General features: G+C 37.2%; 1 protein-coding gene across 1 annotated transcript in view; it reads right to left on the bottom strand.

Moving 5' to 3' along the window:
- USH2A (usherin) overlaps positions 1-23997 on the bottom strand; it is a 795293-nt gene that overhangs the window by 232848 nt on the left and 538448 nt on the right. Inside the window, exons 43-44 of the mRNA XM_012506628.2 lie at positions 23631-23753; positions 12997-13160 (exon numbers count right to left, since the gene is read on the bottom strand). Of these exons, the coding sequence (XP_012362082.2) occupies positions 12997-13160; positions 23631-23753 (287 nt within the window). The remainder of the gene's footprint in view (positions 1-12996; positions 13161-23630; positions 23754-23997) is intronic.

Genomic DNA, 23997 nt, shown 5'->3' with positions numbered 1-23997 from the left:
CCTGTTACCCAATTCCAAAGTTGCTTCACATTTTTGGCTATCTTTTCAGCAGCATACCACTCTACTGGTGCCAACTTTTGTATTAGTCTGTTCTCATGCTGCTGATAAAGACATATTGGAGATTGGGCAATTTACAAAAGGCTTAATGGGCTCATAGTTCCACATGGCTTGGGAGGCCTCACAATCATGGTGGAAGGTGAAAGGCACATCTCACATGGCAGCAGACAAGAAAAGAGAGCTTGTGCAGGGAAACTCCCCTTTATAAAACCATCAGATCTCATTAGACTTATTCACTATCATGAGAATAGCATAGGAAAGACCCATCCCTATGATTCAATTATCTCCCACTGGGTACCTCCCACAACATGTGGGCATTATGGGAGCTACAATTCAGGATGAGATTTGGGTGGGGACACAGCCAAACCATATCAAAAGCATTCCCCCTGAGAACTGGAACAAGACAAGGATGCCTACTTTCACCACTTCTATTCAACATACTGAAGCAGCATCATTGTCTGGGGTAAATATCCATGGTTTGTCATCTCATGCGAGGGAAATCAAGGATGCAGGCACACAGTGAGTTTAAGAGTGGAGGTTTAATCGGCAAAAGAAAGAGAAAAGAGAATAGCTCTCTCTTCTGCAGAGAGAGAAGGGCTCCCAAGTGGGTCTTCCAGTCCATGGCAAAGTGCACAGAGCTTTATAGACTGGCTTGAGGAGGCAGTGCCTGATTTACATAGGGCCTAAAGATTGATTGGACCATGTGTGCCATTTACACAGTGCATGAATAACCTGGTCACCTCATCCTAATATTTTATTATGCAGATTGGTTCTCTACCTGGCCATGTTGTCTGTTTCTTACTGTACATGTGCTTGACAAAGAAAAGGGCAGATGGAGCCACTATGTTGAACATGCCTTGCCCCCAGGTAGCCTTTTTCTGTTGGTGCAGCTGCTGGCATTCACCCATGCAAGCTTCCAGCTTGCTTATCTATGTCTGCAGCTCAATTTAACAGGCTGCTCTTTGTTAGAAAAGAGATAATTTGGGGGCTGCTGCTTTTCATTAAAAGGAAAACCTTATTGAGGACTCTCTTACCCTCCCTATCTGCCTAAATAATTTCTTTTTAACTCCTATATCAATAGTATGTAAATCCTAGCCAAAGCAATCAGACAAGAGAAAAAAATATAGGGCATCCAAACAGGTAAAGAGGAAGTCCGACTGTTGCTATTTTCTGATGACATGATTGTGTACCCAGAAAACCCTGGAGACATTTGGATGGCTAAAGAGTCATCCAAAAACCTCCTAAAACTCTTAAATAAATTCAGCAAAGTTTTGAGATACAAAATTAATGTACACAAATCAGTAGCACTGTTATACACAAAGAGCTACCAAGCTGAGAATCAAATCAATAACTTAACCCCTTTTACAATAGCTGCAAAAATAAAAAGTAAAATACTTAGGAATCTACCTAACCAAGGAGGTGAAAGACCTCTACAAGGAAAACTGTAAAACGCTGCTGAAAGAAACCATAGATGACACAAATGCAAACAAATCCCATACACACGGATGGGTAGAATCAATATTGTGAAAATGATCATACTGCCAAAAGCAATCTGCAAACTCAATGCAATTCCCATCAAATTACCATCAACACAATTCCCATCAATGCAATTCCCATCAAAATGCCACCATCATTCTTCACAGAACTAGAAAAAAATCCTAAAATTAATATGTAATCAAAAAAGAACTCACATAGCCAAAGCAAGACTAAGCTAAAAGGACAAATCTGGAGGTAACACATCACCTGACCTCAAATTATACTATAAGGCCATAGTCACAAAAACAGCATGGTACTGGTATAAAAATAGGCATATAGACCAATGAAACAAAATAGAGAACTCAGAAATAAAGCCAAATATTTACAGCCAACTGATCTTTGACAAAGGAAACAAAAACATAAAGTGGGTAAAGGACAACCTATTCAACAAATGGTGCTGGCATAATCTGCAAGCCACATGTAGAAGAATGAAACTGGATCCTCATCTCTCACCTTGTACAAAAATCAACTCAAGATGGATCAAAGACTTAAATCTGAAACCCGAAACCATAAAAATTCTAGAAGATAACATTGGAAAAATCCTTCTAGACATTGGTTTAGGCAAAGACTTCATGACAAAGAACGCAAAAGCAAATTCAACAAAAAGAAAGATAAATAGATGGAACTTAATTAAACCAAAAAGCTTCTGCACAGCAAAAGAAATAACCAGCAGAGTAAATAGAAAAACCAAAGAGTGGGAGACAGTCTTAAAAATCTTTACTTCTGACAAAGGACTAATATCCAGATTTACAAGCAACTCAAACAAATTAGCAAGAAAAGTACAAACAATCCCATCAAAAAGTGGGCTAAAGACATGAATAGACAATTCTCAAAAGAAGAATGGCCAAGAAACGTACAAATGGCCAACAAACATATGAAAAATACTCAACATCACTAATGATCAGGGAAATGCAAATCAAAACCACAATGTGATACCACCTTACTCCTGCAAGAATGGCCATAATCAAAAAACCAAAAAATAATAGACCTTGGCATGGATGTGATACAAAGAACACATTTTTACTCCGTTGGTGGGAATGTAAACTAGTACAACCACTATGGAAAATAGTGGAGATTCCTTAAAGAACTAAAAGTAGATTTACCATTTGATTCATCAATCCTACTCCTGGGTATCTACCAAGAGGAAAAGAAGTCATTATATGAAAAGATACTTACACATGCATGTTTATAGCAGCACAGTTCACAATTGTGAAAACATGGAACCAGCCCAAACGCCCATCAATCAATGAGTGGATAAAGAAAATTTGGTGTGTGTGTGTGTGTGTATGTGTGTGTGTGTGTGTATCAGCCATTCAAAGGAACAAAATAATGGCATTTGCAGCAACCTTGATGGAACTGGAGACCATTATTCTAAGTGAAGTAACTCAGGAAAGAAAAACCAAACATCATATGTTCTCACTCATAAGTGAGAGCTAAACTGTAAGGAGGCAAACGCATAAGAATGATACAATGGACTTTGGGCACTCGGGGGAATGGGTGGAAGGGAGGCAACGGATAAAAGACTATCCATTGGGTACAGTGTACACTGCTTGGGTGATGGGTGCACCAAAATCTCAGAAATCACCACTGAAGAACTTATTCGTGTACAAATAACTAAATAAACAAATTGAAAAGGGATAAGGAAGAGATACAGCTATAGCTTTGATTTTTGGTTTTGGTTTCTGGGTGAATCCCATCAAATAAGATAGAAAACATGGAATTATAGGATGAGATTTTGAAACTTGTTTCATTTGAGACTTCTTGAGTTTGAAGTGTGTCAACAGAAGAGGTTCATAAATTTGAAAAGGACAGCTTTATTTCTCATAAAGGGTTGCAGCCTGCAGGATGGCCATTCAGACAGCCTGGGAAGCATACGGTAGCCTTGAGCCAGAAGCCAGAAAAGATTCTTCAAGGGAGGAGCAACGGGAATTTATGCTGAGTGGGGTGACTGAAAATACATATTCAATAAGCCTCAGGAAGAGTCATGAGTATTTATGAAAGGAGAAACACGCACATGTGCAATTGAGTTTTACATCCCCTGGTGCATCCTATGTACAAAAATGGCAGCATTAGCACCATCTGAGGGTGGAGTTTTCAGCCCTCTGACATCAAGCAGTGAAGAAGAGGACATGAAGACCCTGACTGCACATTCTCCATAGACTGGCCATGACAACTGTGTGACCAGAGGTCTCTCATCAGTTAGTAGAAGAGGGGCAGCATCAGGTGGTTGGTTGATATCAGTGGTGGAATCTTTTGAAAGGGATGGTTTCTGCTTAGTGCTTAGGGAAGTAACCCTAATGGTGTAAAGCCAGGGAGGGGTGTCTGACTTCCCATCCCACTGTAGCCAAGAACTCAGTTTTCAAGGTTGCTCTGGGGTCCCCTTGGCCAAGTGGGGATCCACTCAGATGGTTGTTGGAGCTTAGGATTTTGTTATCTTTCAAGTGTTTCTGTGGCAACTAGGTGAACTTAAAAACTAAAATGTGAATGTTTGAGTTACAGTTATACAATATGGAGTTAAGGCTTGACTTGCTTGTATTTGATGCAATAGGAAGAAATGGGGATTTCCCATGAGATTATGTTAAATATGTGTATATTGGGATATATTTTCTCAGATATTCTAATCCTGTTATGTATGACATATTTTGTGGACCACATAAATTTATCTGAGCAGGTATTGCCCTATCTGTAGGAATATCAAGTTAATCTCTGATATGGTTAGGTCCCATGTCCCCACCCAAATCTCATCTTAAATTGTAATCCCCATAATGCCCATGTGTCAAGGGCAGAACCTGGTGGGAGGTGATTGGGTCACGGGGGTGGTTTCCCCCACACTGTTCTCATGATAGTGAGTGAGTTCTCGCAAGATCTGATGGTTTTATAAGTGTTTGACAGTTCCTCCTATGCGTGCATTCTCTCTCTCACCTATCTCGCCTGTTGCCTCTTTACTTTCTGCCATGATTGTAAGTTTCCTGAGGCCTTTCCAGCCATGCAGAACTGTGAGTCAATTAAACCTTTTTCCTTTATAAATTACTCAGTCTTGCATATTTCCTTATAGCAATGTGAGAACAGACCATTACAATCTCAGTGAGCTGAAAAAGGTTGTAACCTTTGGATAAGAGGTTTGCTATTAAATGTTATTTTTAGTTGCAATCTCCAATCCTTGGTCAGAAATTTGATCTTAGCTGGAGCAAATTCTCAAATATAGAACAGGCTCCTCTCCTTTATAATGAATTCCTAAATAATTTTAACAGTAGTTAGATATGTATTAGTCTGCTCAGGCTGCCTTAACAAGATATTACAGGCTGGGTGGCTTGAACAACAGAAACTTATTTCTCACAATCTGGATGCTAGAGGTTCATGATCAAGGTGCTAGCAAATTTGGTTTCTGCTGAGGGCTCTTTCTCTGGCTTTTGGAGAGCTACTTTCTAGCTGCTGAGTTTTCTCATGCCTTTCGTCTGTGATCAGAGAGAGAGGGGGTTGGGGGAGAGACAGAGAGAAAGAGCGAGCGAGGCTGTGTGCTAACTTATGAAATCAAGGTCCCAATCTTATAATCTCATTTAACCTTAATTACGGTTGACCCTTGAACAACACAACAACACAGGTGTGAACTGCTTAGGTCCATTTATAAGGGGACTTTTTTCAACCAAACAAGAATTGAAAATACAGTATTCTCAGCCAGCACGGTGGCTCTTGCCTGTAATCCCAGCACTTTGGGAGGCTGAGGTGGGCGGATCACAAAGTCAGGAGATTGAGACCCTCCTGGCTAACACGGGGAAACCCCATCTCTACTACAAATACAAAAAAATTAGCCAGGCGTGGTGGCATGTGCCTGTAGTCCCAGCTACTTGGGAGGCTGAGGCAGGAGAATTGCTTGAACCCAGGAGGCGGAGGTTGCAGTGAGTCAAGATCACACCATTGCACTCCAGCCTGGGTGACAGAGTGAGACTCCATCTCCAAAAAAAAAAAAAAAAAAAAAGTAGTATTCTCCCATGCAAAACCCGTGTAGAGGGCCAACTTTTCATATACATGGATTCTGCACTGCTGACTGCTGGACTTGAGTATGCACAGCTTTGGTATACTTAGGGGGCAGTACTGGAACCAATCCCCTGCATATACCAAGGGATGACTGTATTTCTTTAGAGGCCCCATCTCCAAATACAGCTACACTGAGAATTAGGGCTTTAGTCCGTAACAGATGGGCTAGTTAAAAGTTACCCCGCAACAGCAAGTAGATTGTGCTTCTTACATGGCCTTAAATTATTGCCATGGTTCCCAGCAAAGGCGGATCAAGGGTTTATATCACCACCAAACCTCATGTGATCTCCAGTGTACTACTTTTGGAAGATGAGGCCTAGTTGGAGGTGTTTGGTTCGTGGGGCCAGATTCTCACGAATGGCTTGGTGTCTTGCTCTGGCAAGGCTGGGTTAGTTTTTGAAGAAATGAATTAGTTCCCTCAAGAGTGGGTTTTTAGAAAGCCAGGGCATCCCTTGGATTTTGCATCTTTGCACATGTCCACTCACCTTTTGACCTTCTCTGTTATGTTTTGATGCATCACAAAAGCCCTCACCAGAAACCAAGTAAATACTACAGCCATGCTTCTTGTACAGTCTGCAGAATCATGAGCTAAGCAAAACTCTTTTCCTTATTAACTTCCCAGCCTCGGGTATTCTATTACAACAACACAAACAGACTAAGACAATTATCAATGTCAATTATGTCTTCTAGATTTTTAACATCTACATTAGGGGTCAGCAAACTATGTTCTATGAGCTAAATCTGGCCTGTTGGCCTAGTGTGGCCCACCCCCTGCAAGCTAAGAATGGTTTGTACATTTATTTGATTGGGGGAAAAAATCAAAAGAAAAAAAGTATTTCATGACATGTGAGAATTATTAGGTTGGCACCAAAGTAGTTGTGGTTTTCGCCATTACTTCAATGGTGAAAACCACAATTACTTTTGTGCCAACCTAATATAAGAAAATCAAATCTCAATGTCCAAAATAAAGGTTTATTGGAACATGGCCATGCTTATTTAAAAATCAGAATCGCCTTATTGCTGTTTATGTGCTCCAGTGGCAAATTTGAGTTAAGACAGAGATTGTATGGGCTTCAAAGTCTAACATTATATATATATTTGACACTTTACAAATAAAGTTTGTTGTACTGATTCAGATCAATTATAGTAAATCATTTCATTTATTAGATCTCTTAATTTATTTGTCTAGGACTAAATTCTTCAGACATCTCACATTAGCAGGCTCATTTTGGGAGGTAATTTTGCTTAAATGTAAAATCCTGGAGGGACATTATTAAGCTGATTTTATGATGGAAGTCTTGATCTTGCTCACAGGGTCTCCAAATTCAAGTCCAATTTTCCAAGTTCTATGGTGCAGGGCTCTGCATCACCAACCAAGTAGTTCTTGGAAAATTTGAGCTTATCAAAACTGCTTCTTGAGAAAATTCTTTACTCTGCCTGAGGGTACTACTGCTGACATGAAATGGAAAGATTATCCTGTTGGGCAATAATCCTTCAAGTCAGCCTCCTTGGTTTTCTGAGCAGCATATCTCCTGTCTTGTCTCTAGTTTACCCATCTGTCAAAACCAAACACCTGCACTTTGGAAACTCCAGAGCTACTTTAGTCTCTCATAGTGTTCCAGCTTCTATCAGGGGCCTGCCAGAGAAAACTGTATTTAAAGGAGAGAGTATAATAGATATATTAATTATTCATCATTTTATATTTAGTTACAAAAACAGGATAGCTAATTTCTACTTTTAAGGTAAATTGATATGGGCAAACAGAGAATGAGTTAGTTAGCGAAATTGGTGAAACCTAAAATCTCCAAAATACAATAGCTTAAATAAAATCCATGTTAATTTGTATCTCATGTAATAGCCTCAAAGTGATCAGAACAGACTGTGCTCCATGTGGTCACTTAAGAACCCAGGAACTTTCTCTTATGGGGATTTTGGATCTCTTTGGGTGTTGTACACGACTGCATAGTTGAAACTGAGAACATGATCATGTCCTCATTCCAGTCCAGGGGAAGGGCTAAAAGAGAACAAGTAGGCAGATACCCAGTGTTTTCTGGTTAATACCCAAAAAGATGCAGATTGTCTTTCACTTTCTATTGACACAAACACATACTACCTGGCCATGACTAATTGCAAGGGAGGTTAGTAAATGCAGTTTCTAGATAAAGGACAAGGCTATCACTTAAAGAAAAAGAGGAGAATGGATGCCATGCAATAGTTAGTAGTTTTCGCTTTATTTTTTATTTTTTTTGAGACAGAGTCTCACTCTGTCGCCAGGCTGGAGTGCAGTGGCGCGATCTCGGCTCACTGCAACCTCTGCCTCCCGGGTACAAGTGAGTCTCCTGCCTCAGTCTCCTGAGTAGCTGGGACTACAGACACGCATCACCACACTCGGCTAATTTTTGTATTTTTAGTAGAGACGGGGTTTCACCATGTTGGCCAGGATGGTCTTGATCTCCTGATCTCATTATCCGCCTGCCTCGGCCTCGCAAAGTGCTGGGATTACAGGCATGAGCCATGGAACCCAGCCTAAGTTTTCAACATTTTAACAGATTTTTAAATTTCTATCTTTTAGCCAAGTCAGGTAATTATAAAATAATATATATTCTTTATACATCTTCAACTCACTGTAGAAATGCTTTTATCTCCTTTGTAGGGACATGGATGAAGCTGGAAACCATCATTCTCAGCAAACTATCGCAAGGACAAAAAACCAAACACTGCATGTTCTCACTCATAGTTGGGAATTGAACAATGAGAACACTAGGACACAGGAAGGGGAACATCACACACCGGGGCCTGTCGTGGGGTCGGGGAAGGGATAGCATTAGGAGATATACCTAATGTAAATGACGAGTTAATGGGTGCAGCACACCAACATGGCACATGTTTACATATGTAACAAACCTGCACGTTGTGCAGATGCACCCTAGAACTTAAAGTATAATAATAATAAAAAAAGAAACACTTTTATCTGAATAGTCTTGCAAAATCAACTTCCAAGCTTTCACTAGACATGGCTTCCCCTTTTATATATTTTATAAAATGTTATTGAAAGGACCATGCACATTTTAGAAATAGAATAATACTTTATACAAATACTAGGTGATTACTAATTGTTAAACATATATTATTTCATTTAGTCCTTAATAAATTTTAGGGCAGTTATTCTTATTATCTTCATATTTCAGATTAGAAAACTGGAACTCAGGTTAAGTTCTAGGTTGTAGTGCCAAAACATATTGGAACTGGGATTTAAATTTAAGTATCCCTGATCCCAAAGTCTATTTTAAAATTATTTATTCCTATGGCTGCATACAATGTTGGCTGTTGTCATTTTTGTAATTAGAAGAATTTGAAACCTTGAGTATAGATGGAATCACCAACGAGAGAACAGGAGTATGACAGGAAGACTCAGGAAAGAACTTTGAGAAACATCTTTATTTAGGGATGAGAAGAAGCAGTTGGCGAGAAGAGGGGAGTAATGATTATTGGGGAAGAATTACAGTTCGTAAGGGAGCATTCACAGTGCTGGATACAAGAGGAACACAGTAGGATGGCATTGAGAAGAGAGTTTTGAAACGGGTCATGAGGTGATAACTAATGACTTTAAGAAAACCATGTAGAGTACAAGAGAAGAGAGACAGATTACAACAGGTGCACAAGTGACTGAGAAGGAAGACAATGGAAAAGTCAGATGTGGTCTCTTCTATTTGATAATTAAAGTGATGGAAAAGAGAACAGAGGAACAAGGTGAGGCAACAATGGTAGGTGCTTTTTAGAAGAGATGAGATTTGGAATTATTTACAGATATTGCCACCTTAATCAGATAAATTCAGGCAAAGCTAGATATTCTTCTAGCTATAAAACCTGGCAGTTTCTGATTAAGATATCAGGATGAGACAAATGCTTTTTCTGTGGTTTTACACTTGCCCTCTTAATGATGATACCCTCATACTTTATGAATTTTCCAGAGAGTTCACTGAGTACTCAGGACAGAGAAGGTGATAAATATATCTGTAAGGAAGGAAGGAAAATAGGAAGAGAGGGAGAGAGAGAGAGGGTAGAGGAAGAGAAATAGACAAATGGCTGGGCATGGTCCCTTATGGCTGTAATTCCAGCACTTTGGGAGGCCAAGGAGAGAGGATCACTGGAGCCCATTAGTTCGAGACTAGCCTAAGCAACATAGGGAGAACCCGTCTCTACAAAAACATTTTAAAAAAGGAAATAGAGAAAGAGAGAAGATGGAACAACAGAGGAAGGAGAGAGCAAGACCAGGAGGATTATATGATACAAGATATGAACATCTGAAGGTTGGGGTGAGCTCTTGACAGACAGTGAAGTAGGCAGTATTTTGATGATTTTTCATTTCCTATTTTACAAAGCATTGCCCTCTCACTCCTTCCAGTGTTTTACTGCTCTTTTCTGGCCACCACTGACTTCCTTAGTGAATCAGCTTCAAAGGAGGCACTATCTCTCCACTGTACTCCCTTTGGTAGGCATTTTCTTATTTTGCCTTCTATTTTAGACTGAGCAGTCAAAATGAGAAGGACCCTTTTAAATCCTTCTTGTTAAAGTGCTAATGACTGTTAAGGCTAAACGCATGAGAAATAGAAAATTTGATGCCTGAGTCCTAAATTTGAGTTTGGGAACTGGTACTTTCTATAATTTTTGGTAAGTTACTATGGGCCAGTTTCTATCTCATTGTGCTTCTCTGAGGATTGTATAAATAATTTAAGTGAGGTATTTTTCTTCCTACAAAAACTGTGATTTTTCAAAATTACAATATAATTTATCTTTGGTGTATTTTGCTTAGGGCAAAATATTTTTTATTATCATATAAAGGAGGGATAAACATCGCCTGTCTATTGGGACCAGGAAAATGGGGACTGGGTCAGATTTTTAGGGCATGATCTGTCTAAAGGGGAAGCAAGTTCCAGCTGATAGTTTCCTTCCAGAAATGTGGGTATTGTTTCACCCCATCATTTGACTTGTCAAGTGAATCCTCAAATCATCTTTATGTATAATTCTTAAATGTCTGCAAATATTATTTTTTCAAATATTGTAGGCAAAACAGTGTATGGAAGCTGGAGGAGGAAGGAAATATGGCCTCTGTGTTGCCAGTTTGCAACATCTGCCTTCCAAAAATGAACTGAAGTAACACAGGGATGCTTTTATCTCACATATCATGCATGTGATACTAATGTTTAAAACTGGCCCTTCAAAAGTTTTTAATATACATGTCAATCTGTGATTGATAAAAATTTACCAGAAACATTTTGCTACCAAAATGATGTGTACATGGGGAGGGTCATAATAGAAAAAGACCATGCTTTAAAATATATATATATATATATATATATATATATATGAAGGTGATTTTTAATAAGCAAATATTTATAAATTTAAAACATGATTTTCCACTGCAAAGTATATCTATAGTTTGTTGCCTTTGAGCATATTAGACTGTATGCCATGTTTTTCCTATCCAATCAAGACAGCAATTTAAAATTAAAATTGCAAAAAATAGGCCACCTTTCACAGAGGATTGACTAGTTAATTTACTTAAGATAGCAAGTTGCACAAAAGAAGAAAATGATAATGCAACAAGCTTTCACAAGACTGACCCTCTTCTGAGAGTTAACCTTTGTGCTCACAAATAGTTATCTGAAAAATTTCCAAGGTATGAATGGAAATAACAGCAGATTGCATTACCTACATCCCGAAGGTCAGAGGTTCAGATTACCGAGGTAATGAAACTTCAGTGAGCTGCTTCAGATCTATTAGGTTTGTCAGTTTTTATAAGCACAGTTACTTCAGGAATGCAATTATAACATAAAGGACCTATATTGGTGGAAATTCACCAGCCGGATCTTAACAGAAGTATTCAAATGTCAGATGAGGGGGGAGAGCCTACCTTTATGAGTAGGCTTTTAAGATGAATCAGTTAGTGAGGTGGAGTAGAGAGCAAGAGGGAGATGAATGGAAATATGCCTTAAAACACATTCCCAGATAAAAACTTTGTATTTTTCCCAGAGGTGTTTCAGAGGGTAGCCATAAGCATCAATTAACTTATATTATTCCATTAAAATGGTTTAAGAGATCTCAATACAAGTGTCACAGATCATTAGAAACCTGCAGCCTTATAAAAACCAGAGAATGATAGTTATTTTTTTTGTAAAGATGGATTATTTTGTGGAAACACAGATAAACCTAACCTACTGATTTAATTTATAGTTGATATCCTCAATTCTGGCTTTAATTCACAATTGATGTCACTCAGGTGTCCTAAATGGAGCATCTCTCTTCTTAAGCTGTAACCAAACTCAAGGCTGAATCAAAATCACATGTTCCATTGCCCAACCAGTAGTGACTTTTCATCTTTTTATATCATCAATAGATGATTACCCCAGTGAGCAGAGTGTTCTTTCATAAATAAAATGTTTTAACTGGGTCTTTCCTGATCAGGTATTTCTCAATATTTGGTATTACTCTGACAAGTTTTGATTAAACTATTTGCCAGATCTCAAGTTATACCTATAAGAATGATTTTAATACATATTCTCATGGTGGATTCAGGGTTTTTTTTTCCTGATTGTCATCAGGGATTGACACAAATTAACAGATCACAACAAATTAACATGTTAATACTACCCTACTGATCAAGTAACTGAAATTTCAGTTACTGTGGTTTCTAACATTGCAGGAACAGATTAGATCACTCTGTGAACTCTTCTGAATGCTTGTTAAAAAAGTGTTCCCAGCAGGTCCAGGGTTGACCCTGCATTATTTAAATGGATCCAGTGGTGATGTCTAGGCTTCCTTTTACTGGATCAAGCTGGAATTCTGTCCATAGCCAGTCTGAAGATGATCCACTGGGAAGAATCTGTTCCATTATTGCAATCCAATTAAATGGTTCTTGCTAATGAGCGACGAGTTACAAGATATTAGGGCAGAGCTCTCTGAAGGAAGGTGAACAATAGTACACTGTATCCAATTAATATATGGACATGTCTATCACAAATGCCTGGTATGATAGAAATTACATTCTTCATGCAAAGGAAATGACAGAGGGAGAGCAGGAGGCCCAAGAAGAATGTCAAAGTAGGAGAGAGTTTGCATCTAAAGAATGGCACAGGGTCCCCAGGGTTTTAGTTTTAATGTGTCCATATTTAATTTATTTGGGTACTAATAAAAATGGCCCTTCTAAAGTTTTCAGTGACTTAGCCCTGTCAATCTGCAATTGGTAAAAATTTACCAGTAACACTTCACTATCAAAATGATGTGTACATGGGGGAGGTTCATAGTAAAGAAAGAATATGCTTTTAAAAATACGCAAAGTGTTAACACAGGTATGAGAAGCTTACTTACTTGGTTTAGCCCACCCCACGTCAATGGCTGTGTGGTTAAGGACACTCGCAGTGAGATTGGCTCCTCTCTCTGGAAAACCAGCTAACGTTGTCACAGTCACTTCTTGGCTCGGTGTAAAACCCACACTGTTGTGTACGAAGAGCATATATTCATAGGTTGTAAACCTAAAATGTTGTTTTGTTAAAAAAAAGTATATGAATTTCTACTTTACAGAAAATCTAACAAATAATTTCCTTTTTTTCTTCACAAAATACAGAATTTCCTTTCACCCCTCCACAAAATACTGTTTTCTTTTCCTCCCTAGAAAATACATTATTTTATTTTCCCTCCTTACACAACACGTATCATTAATTTTGTGCTTGCCAGCCTTAACCAAAGCATCAGGGAAATATTTTATTAGGAATGCTGAACAAATATTGCTATTGAAAACAAACGTGGTTTATCATTGTCTTATTCTTATTGTTTTCAGCAGTGGTGAGGATTACAGCTCAATTCAAGATGCAATTACAAATCAGGCAACCTGCCAGCTTTCTATCTGAATTTGATCCAAAGAGTTTCATGCTCTTCTTTTTGGAAACTCATCCATTTTAAAATATCAGAATCCCTCATCAACATTTTCTTCTTATACCTATGCTTCTTTCCCATAATCTCATTGCAGACAGATAAACCCCTAAATTAAATTGTAACTGTGACCAAAGCGTACAACATTCTCCCGCTGAGAGTTTTGCTACAGTGAGCTGTATTTTGCCATAGTGTGAACATATTTACTTGAGTCAATACAGTGGAAACTGAATATTACTTTGCAGAAGGCAAAAACTGACATGATGATGTGATATGAGGAGGACTTTCCAAGTCCTTTATTAAATTGATGATAGAGTAAAGCCACCATTTTTTTTTAACCAGTTTTGGGCAGAAGACCATCAGGCTTCGTTTGTTTGGTTCAGAACTACCTGTGTAAGGAAATGCTATAAACAGACACAGTCAGGCTATGAGTGGACAATAGCTTAGACTGAGATACTTGCTTAAACATGTAGTGCAACACACGACCATCCCAGAGGCATCCAGGACACCGGGCAAACACTGGCCTCAGATCACTACCTAGTTTGGGTTTATTAGATGATAAAGTATACCTCATCTCCAGTGTAAGGCCCGTAGTATTTGTCTCAATCTATCACAATCTCTGATTTGACGATGTAAAGGTGGTGGGGCGTGGGTGGGTAGGTGCCATTTGCAGGATTGTGCTAAATAATTTGACCAAAATTATGTCAGGATCCTCAGAGCATTTTACTGCCACCTAGGTAGAAGAAATCTGCTTGACTCATCCTGTTTCTTACTCATAGCCCAAAGATATCTTTGCAGGTTTCTGCCTGAGCCACGTTGAAGGGTGTTGCTCTATTGTAATTACAGGTAAAACTTAGTGACTTTTTGAGGCTATTTATCTATTTCTCCTAAATAAGTGCTTGCATCAGATCTTCTACATCTCCCTGCTTTACCATCTCTTCTCAGGTGTTTATTGCCTCTTTTATTTCTGCTTTGTCTGCTGTAGTGGGTTGAATTGTATCTTTCAAAAAGATATTTTCAAGCCCAAGCCCCTGGTCCCTGTGAACGTGACCTTATTGGAAGACAGGGTTTTTGCAGATGTAATCAAGTTAAGATGAGGTCACACTGGATTAGGCAGCATAATAAATTCAATGCTGATGTCTTTGGAAGAAAAAAAAGAGAGAAATTTTATAGATACATGGATACACACAGGGAGGTGATGGCCATGTAAAAACAGAAACAGAAGTTATGCTGTCACAAGCCAAGAATTTCCTAGGGCTACCAGAAGTTAGAAGAGGGAAAAAAGGGTTCTTCTATAGAGCTTTGGAAGAGAGTCTGGTCCAGAAGACAAACTGGTTTGCAACTTCTTATATCCAGACCTGTGAGAGAATAAATTTCTGTTGTTTTAAACCACCCAGTATGTGGTATTTTGTTACTGCAGCCCTGGAAAATGAATACGTATGCTTTTTAGCAAGTGCTGAATAGTCCACATGATCTAGACAACTAAAAAATAGTAATAGTTACTTAATAGCTGTCAGGCATTTTCTACAGATGTTAACCCATTCATTCCTCACAAAACTCTATAAGGTGCTATTATAATACCTATTGTGAAAATAAGAAAAACAAGGCTCAAAGAGATAAATAACTTGTCCAAGTCATTGAGATAATAAGTAAGAGGACTGAGATTCAAATATAGGCAGTCTGATTTCAGAGCCTGCTCTTTTAACCATGATGCTATATTGCCAACATAATAGTGATGATAATAATGATAGTAACAATAACAATCATAATGATAATCTGTTCTGTCCATATTTGGATGATGTCATATCTCTAGGGCTTGACCTTTGCATTATTTTTCTAGCAGAAGGAATAGATTTTTGCTTACACATTCAAACAGTCTGGCCAAATTTCCTTTGCAACCAATAGTATGAATTTGAAGGATGGTGAGTCAGGGTTAAGAGGGTAGCAAGCCTATGACAATGGAATGAAATGAAGCTAATGGCTCACAAGGGAATTGAACCAGCGACCTTGGCTTCATTAGCTCTCTCCCTGGGTAAAATACTTATAATTATATTTTACTTCATAAAATGACTTAAAAGAAATGTAGCTAGAGTCTGGATGCCTAGTCTCCTCTCCTATAATATGTAAATTTTTCTTCCACATGTCTATGCTATTATACAATTAATAATCTTTATGGATTTAAAGTGATACCATGTGTCTGGTTCTTTTCTACATGTGGAATTAACAATATCAGGTGGCACTAAAATGGTTGACTGTAAATGAATTCTATGGGGCTTTAGTTCTTATAATACTTTAAGAGATTTCACCATAATTTAGGTATGGCGAAATATACAATTTACATCTACAAAGCTCAGACCACATAGATACATACAATTGTGATGCCTGTTTTCAAGGCAGTTCTAAAATTTTAGAGTAAGAGATGGCTTTAGAGTTTAACTGCTTCAAATAATAAAGTGTCTGCTACATCTTACAGATTAAACAAAAAACCCTGAGACCCTGAGAAAACAAGTGGATTTGCATAAGTTTTCACAACTAGTTAATAGGGGTAGCTGGACATAGGGTTTCTTCATTTTCAATATTACACTATTTCCACTTTTTAAAAATTTAATTGAGAAATCAGTAGATATTTTATTTGATGCTGTACATTTGTCTTTTGTACTTTCTTTAACTTTCATTGCTAAGTTAAATTTTTAAGGAAACAAGTTTTTTTTTTTTTTTTTTTTGAGACGGAGTCTCACTCTGTGCCCAGGTTGGCGTGCAGTGGTGCGATCTCAGCTCATTGCAAGCTCTGTCTCCTAGGTTCATGCCATTCTCCTGCCTCAGCCTCCCGAGTAGCTGGGACTACAGCTGTCAGCCACCACACCCAGCTATTTTTTTTTTGTATTATTTTTTTTTTTTTAGTAGAGATGGGGTTTCATCATGTTAGCCAGGATGGTCTTCATCTCCTGACCTCGTGAGCCACCCACCTCAGCCTCCCAAACTGCTGGGATTACAGGCGTGAGCCACTGCGCCTGGCCAAGGAAACAAGATCTTGAATTCTCTTAAATACTAAAATATACTGTCTTCATTTCATCTGAATTCCAATCTGTATTTAGTAAGAATATGTACCTCTGACTTGTCTACGTATATATGTTGATTCACATTTCACCACTTCAGATCAAAAAAAGAATGTATTAGTTGGCTTGAAGTGGTTTTCCATTCACGCTGTGTATATTGTTTTTCAAATGGACTTACGTGTTGATTGTTGGTATTAAATGGGACATTCCATTTAATAAATGATAAAAGAATACATTTCAAAGCAAAAATGCTAGATCAATTAACATCAATACTCATGACAAAACTTATGTGTATCAATCAATTTCTTCTCTAAATACAAACAGTGTTCTCTAGGCATGTCTTGAAAAATGTCCATTTTAAATTCTGTAGGAAAAAAACTTTTGCAATATAAGTATTCAAAGTAAGTGAATACTTACATTGAGTCTATGACATAGCCAGTAAAACTAATTGTTTTTGGGACCATTTAGGAATACTTGGACTATTACAACAGTTTTTCCCTCATTTGCTTGAGACCATCCTCCAGTCTCTCCCTCCTCCGCTCCCCAAACAGCAAACTGTAAACTTTATTATGGTGTAGACGTGACTATGGTAATTTTCCTCATAAAAAATAATATGTGTTAAAATCTTACTTGTGGAACAATATTCATTTCATGGTTCAGGTGTTATTACTCCAATGAATTAGAAAACTAGATTATGTTTAAATGATGCAGTTTTAATTTGTTTATTTACTGAACAGATAATTTTATAAATGAATGAATACATGTGTCATAGTTATTTAAGCACTCAGTCTCAAAAATTTCAGGTCACTTATATAATTTTTTAGGTTAGTGAGATAAAAATCTACCTGTCACTAGAAAAAATATCTCTGCTGAAACTTAGCAAAGTGCTCCTTTAAAAAATATATTGAAAACAAATTATATTGCTTTTTCATATTTAATACATCACTTCATTCATTCATTTGTTCATTCATTTAATATTTATTGGATATTACCAATATGCCAGGTGTTAAAAATAATAAAATTCTTATCTGTCCACCTGGAGCCATAGTGTATATAAAATCTTACAGAAATATGTTTTTAAATGAGAATAGCTAAAGTATTTATTCATTTATTCCTTTTTCTTTGAACACGCATCAGATGAAGCATCTAATTTAACCATATCCAGCTGGGAAGTCTTCACGGAGGAGGTAACATTTGGGGCAGGTTTTGATAAGAAATGGTATTTTGTCCAGTGAAGACATATGTCCAGGGCAAAATATGTGAAGGATTGTATCTTGGAAGGGTCTGATATATTTGGGGAAACCAAAATTCCTCAGGGCAGCTGCAGAATGCCTGGGGTTATTTTCATTAGAATTAAAAATGTGTCAACTTTATTGATGTCCTAACAGAATTCATGTGTCAATATTGTCACCAATATAAATCATGCTTTTCAAAATGCAGGCTATTTAGTTGCTTCTTCCACTAACTCTTCCTCATCACTGCCACAACCCAAAGTATGCTTGAGTACACCATCCCACAAGTGTGGATTTGAGAAATCTTATAAATCATACTTTTCCTTACATCTTCAAATCTTTTGTGGGAATAGCAAACAAAGAAAAATGAAATGCAATGTTGTTTCCATTGCTTAAGTCTATAGCTATTAAAATTTTCAGTTGATGATAGACACTTTAAAAAATCTATTTGTTGATTCTAAAAATAGTATTGCAGACTTTTGCTTCAAAAATTGAAGAGTAATGTTTATCACACTTGAATATTTTTAATATGAGACATTTTAGATTGTGAGTGAAACTTGAAGCTGTTATGTTTCTGTTGCTATCTGTACCTACACTACCAGAATTGTCAGACCTAAGATAATTTTGCAGTAATTTCCATCTTTGTTCTACTTTGTCATCAACATGAGAAAGAAACACAGCCAATGAAAGTAGTTTTTCTTTTTTTTATTCTAAGAAAACACTAGGGGAATAAAACCTCCTATGACAAAACACAACCTTCTGGATTTAGAAGTTCATTTTTCATGAGTGATTTGGTTTGGATATTTGTTCCCTCCAAATCTTATGCTGAAATGTGATCACCAATGTTGAATGTGGGCCCTAATGGGATGTGCTTGGGTCATGGGGATGAATCACTTATGAATGGCTTGCTGTCATCCCTGTGGTAGTGAGTGAGCCCTCACACTATTAGCTCAGGGGAGAGCTGGTTGTTTAAGAGCATGGCATTCCTCCTAGCGCCCTCTTGCTCCCTCTCTTGCCATGTGACATACCTGCTCCCTTTTCACCTTCCGCCATGGGCAAAAGCTCCCTGAAGCCTTCACCAGAGGAAGACGCTGGCACCAGGCTTCTTATACAGCCTGCAGAACCATGAGCCAAGTAAACTTTTCTTTATAAATTATCCAGTCTCAGGTGTTTCTTTAGAGCAATGCAAAATGGGCTAATACAATGAGGTAACACATAATATGATGACACAGAAAAGGACATCGTGTGGGGCATGTAAAGCATTGAAAAAAAAATCCAATGGGAAAAAACACTGACCAATTTAATTTGAATGTGAAAGACATGTTTACTCCTTTTGAATTAAGTACATGGCTATGAGATGGCATACCAGTGTTGACAGAAGTTGGCTTTCATTCCTAGACTCAATTTTTATTCACATTCCCATATTAAGGAATAAATTAACAGGATCTATCTCATCTTGGTAGTCATGGGAGAAGCTTTCCTTTCACTTGCCCTTTCTATGTACAAAGTTAACCTCTTCACTTAATAGCTACAATCTGAAATTATTTATGTTATAGAAACACGTGTCATGGAACTGACCCAGTCCTTCATACTAGCAAAGATGAAGATGTCATCTATACACATTTAATCTCATTACAAAGAAGAGGAACAAAAGTTATGTTCTTTTGAATATTATCCCCCACAGAAATGGCATCCTCTTTTAGGACTTGAAATATCCTTATTTTAGTAGGTTTAAAAATATATATGAAAATATATGTCAATAAGATTTAAACTTAGAATTTATGATATATTTAGCTTAAGCATTTAAATCTTAAGTCTTACCCTTCTTTGAAAAATAAGACGAAAATGTGTTAATTTTGAATGTTTTAATTTAAATGTAATATAATTAGTGGCTTCTCGAGGAATCACATAGAGGTCTCCATCCAAATTGTCATTGCGAAAAAAAAAATACTCTGAGAAATGTATAAATAATTAAAAGGAATAGCAATTAGAACATACCTTCCTTCATATATGAAAGCTAACTTATAAATCTAAATTATAATCTGCAAGTCAATATTTTCTCTATAATAGTAAAATAACCCTATTCTTTATTATAACTTCTTCTTCTTTAAATCCACAACGAAAAGGAGAACATGCTCATTGTATTCTTAGCAGTTTTATCTGATCACTTCGGAACCAAGGCAGTGTTGTTAGGTGCTGAAAATTGTAAGGGTAGATTGATGCTTAAAATGAAGGAGGTCGCCGCCCTCTTGTTAAACCCTGCCTGACTCACACTGGCAGCTTCAGATGATAACAACACGTTCACCAGATTTTCTAAGTGATGAAAATGTCAGGAAACCCAAAGTTATAGTTCTCCCAACAACCATAACTTGGTCACTTTGCAAGGAATTATTCAGGAAGAAAAGTTAGAAACTGACAAGTAGTATAAACCTGTAGTTATACGGAATTCGTGTCTACACAGGCAGAGCAAAATTCAATAATGAGGCAACTAGCTGTGCAATTTAGACAAAAATTACTCCTTACGTAAGGTAATCATAAGAGCAAAAAGTATTTTTGTTAGAATTAAATTATCTGGATAATTGGCTCGAGACTGTTTTGTACATGTAGATATAAAAGAAAAAATAACTGCTAGAATGATCTGAATTTCCAAATATAATGATGTTTTAAATTGGTGCTTTTCTATACATTATAAACACATACTTAGCCAAAATAGACCACTTGAACTAGGAAATTGGCTTCAACTTATATTTACTGTCACAAATATATTCATAAAGAGATGTCTAGTGAATCTTAATTTTACTTTTTATATCAGGAGAAGTGCCATTTAAAAGCTGATTCTAAATGTAACTATGGTGATATTCAAGTCAAGATGGTAAGAAACACTTCAGTGCTCCTTTTATTTATGCAGACGTTAAGTTAAGAAGGAAATCGGGATGGTGGAATCTGGGGAGAATAGGAAATTACATAATCCTCCCAAAGATATTAGAATTCAATTAAAAACCCAATAAAACATACCTGCCAAACAAATAAATCAGCAAAACAAATATAGGCAAAGGAAGGGCCATGAAGGAACTGTAACACAGGTGTGAACCAACACATGATGAACACTCAGCTTCGTCCCCCTCTGCAATTTGAGAGACCACTAGCTGACCAGCAGGAACAAGGAGCCCCAGATGTTGCCAAGGTGGCCAGTGGCACCATCTGATCAAACAAAATCACTTCCTTTAAATAGAAAAACATCACGCCCACCAGGGGATCAAGTTGTGGTTTTCTCTCATATTTGTGAGACATTCCCCCTTGGGCTAAAGGCACTCCTAGCTTTTTATGGACTTACAAAGGGTAGAGGGCTAGAAAAAGATATTCTCATAAAGACTCACACCATTTACAGTGAATGTTAAGAAGAAATGTTTTTTTTTCTATAGGCTTTATGTAAGTTGTAGCTGTTATTTTAATAAATAAAAAAAAATCTTTGCAAGTACTACCAGAAAAAAATGACATTTGGCATTATGAAACTAGTCAAAATATCCCTTCAACACAATTTTGTTATCTGCACACTTCCCTTCCGGAAGCAGCTGTCATGGGTGTGTTTATGTCAATTCATGTTTCAATTTAAGTTGTGGAAATTCACTTTATTTTTTTCCTGAAATCTTAGATTTGAACTTCTGGTTAAGAATCCTTAGAGGAATCACTAAAAATTCATAACTAACTTCATGGCCTTGGTCCTAATTATTTAATAAGTTTTCATTTCTTGTGTAAATAAACAAAATTAACTTTTGGAGACTTATTCTTTGTTTTTGCTGAGTAGCTTATGGCTAAAACTCAGATTCAGTAATGTTAAATAGTCAAGTTCTATTTATTTTTTGAAATAGTTATATTTAAGCACTTAAGAGTTCATAGATCACAGGAAGCTACTATTTGAAATGACTTCTTTAGGCAGAATTGGTGACTTTGTAGATAACTCTGAGAACAGCAATATATATATATATGTATATATCACACTCTCTATGGAGGGGGCGGGGGGAAGGGTTCCTCCACTAGATTGTGAATTCTTTGACGGCAAGGGCTAAGATGTATTTATCTTTTGTTCCTTATCACAGTGCCTCAGCACACAGTAAGCAAAAATAAGCAAAATAAATGAATTTATTCTACAGAAGTGATAATCATATAGGGATGCCAAATTAAGTAAATAATGAATTAAAAGTAGTTGAGAATAGTATAATGAACATGATAATTTAGGATAAGCAACATGGATCTGCTAGTAATTGACCAATCTTCACCTATAAAAGTGGCAGTTTCATATAGTTCATTCTGTTGCTTGATCAGATTTATGAGATGCCTCTCTCGGAGAATCTTACAAGAACTAGGATGTTTTCCCACCACAACTTTATAAGAGGACAGGAGAATTTTCCTTAGTTTTGCCATTCCCAAGAGAGAAGAACACTACAGCTAATATTCCTAAGGTGCAGAGAAGTGAAATAATTCTTGATTGAGCTAAAATATTTTTAAGTATTCAGGTGTAGGGCACTATGTGCTGCTATGTGCCAGACGCCATGCTAGGAACTGAAGACAGAGTCACGAAGACTGCACTCCTGCCTTATGGTAGATCTGATAATAAAACGTGGTGTTCAGACAAGCAGTCAGGCCGGTACACTACAATGACAATAGTGATATGTTAGGGGATGTCCTATGGAAATATTACAGAGGAGCTGAATCAGACCAGCAAGAGTTTTGGCAGGAAAGGCCTCCTACGGGAAGAAACCTCTAGGCTAAGACATGGCTAAGATGATCTAGTCAGGCAACAGGAAAAGGCAACTATGGGGAAAAGCTGAAGGAGGAAGTGTTGTTATGTTGGAGGTACTGAATGCAATGCAAATGTGGCTGGAATGCAGAGGCCTCGGTAAGAAAGGGAAAGAAAGGGATGGGAGACAAGGCTAGAGGGGTAAACAGGGTTCAGACTACAGCTACCCAGTGGCGGGTCTAGAAAAATAATGACCCAGATAGAAAAGTTACTGAAACATAGGCTTGAGGAGTTTTCATAAAATAACATTCATGTTTTTTGAAATGTAATCACATTGTTTGAACTCATGAAGATTTAGAAGTCATTTAATTCTATAAAATCACCTCATTTTATGGACAACAAAAATGAAGCCCAGAGAAGTTAAGTGATTTTTAAGTAGTGAAGCTTTGTGGCCTAAAGTCACAAAGCTAGTTCTGTAGCACAGGATAAAGCAGAGCCAGATCTCCTAAGTCTCCCACGTAGCACCCTTTTCTAACATCACCTATTAGCCCTTACTGAATGTCTTTGAACTCTACATTGAATTCTTTCAAGTCCCAATCCTGTTCACTAAATTTTTTTTTTGTGGACTGAATCAATATCTTACAATCAATTATAAGTCATTATAATTCATTTACAAGTCATTTCTAGAAATAGCAAGCATTCTACAAGTGCCCAGGAATTTTCCCCATTTTGTATGTGTTCAATATTTCCAAATTCTTCCATTACGTTTTATGTCTAGATAGAGCTGTGACAAAGGCAATAGGTTAAGGCTTGAACATCTACAAGTTCAACTTCAAAAGGCTTATTTTAAGCATGCAGTTAAGATGGAAAACATTAAACATGCTGACTGTTACAGCTGGATGATTAATGCCACAGATACTAACCAAACATGTTTTATTGCATAACTGATAACATGCTCACACAATGAAGACACTAAAATACTTTGAACTATTCAACATGCCCAGAACTAAATGCCAGCATTTGTTTTTATAGTTTTTGCAATCTCACCTGCTAAGACCCTTATCTTCATAAAACCACTGAGTTCCTGAATAAATATTGTGCCACCGATTTAAATCTTCTGGGGGATTTGATGCAAGTGGTTGCTGGATTTTACGTCTCAGAAGCTCATATCTAAAGCAAAAGACAAGCAGGAACATCAGGATTATCTCAATTAATATTGAGATTACCAAAACTCAGGCTGTTTTGTGGCATGTGCATGTGATATATGTGTGGAAGCATAAAGAGTAACATCTTAAGTTTACAGTTATGTGGTTTTGTTTCAGATGAACATTTTTTTCTGGATCAAATTCCATATATTTGATATTTTGAAGAATCAGTTACATTCACATTTTACTATTATCTCCCAGAATGATAG

Source organism: Nomascus leucogenys, chromosome 5 (genome assembly GCF_006542625.1).
Source record: "Nomascus leucogenys isolate Asia chromosome 5, Asia_NLE_v1, whole genome shotgun sequence".
Lineage (NCBI taxonomy): Eukaryota > Metazoa > Chordata > Mammalia > Primates > Hylobatidae > Nomascus > Nomascus leucogenys.
The sequence above is the reverse complement of the archived record's forward strand: the minus strand, read 5'-3'. Positions and strand labels throughout refer to the sequence as shown.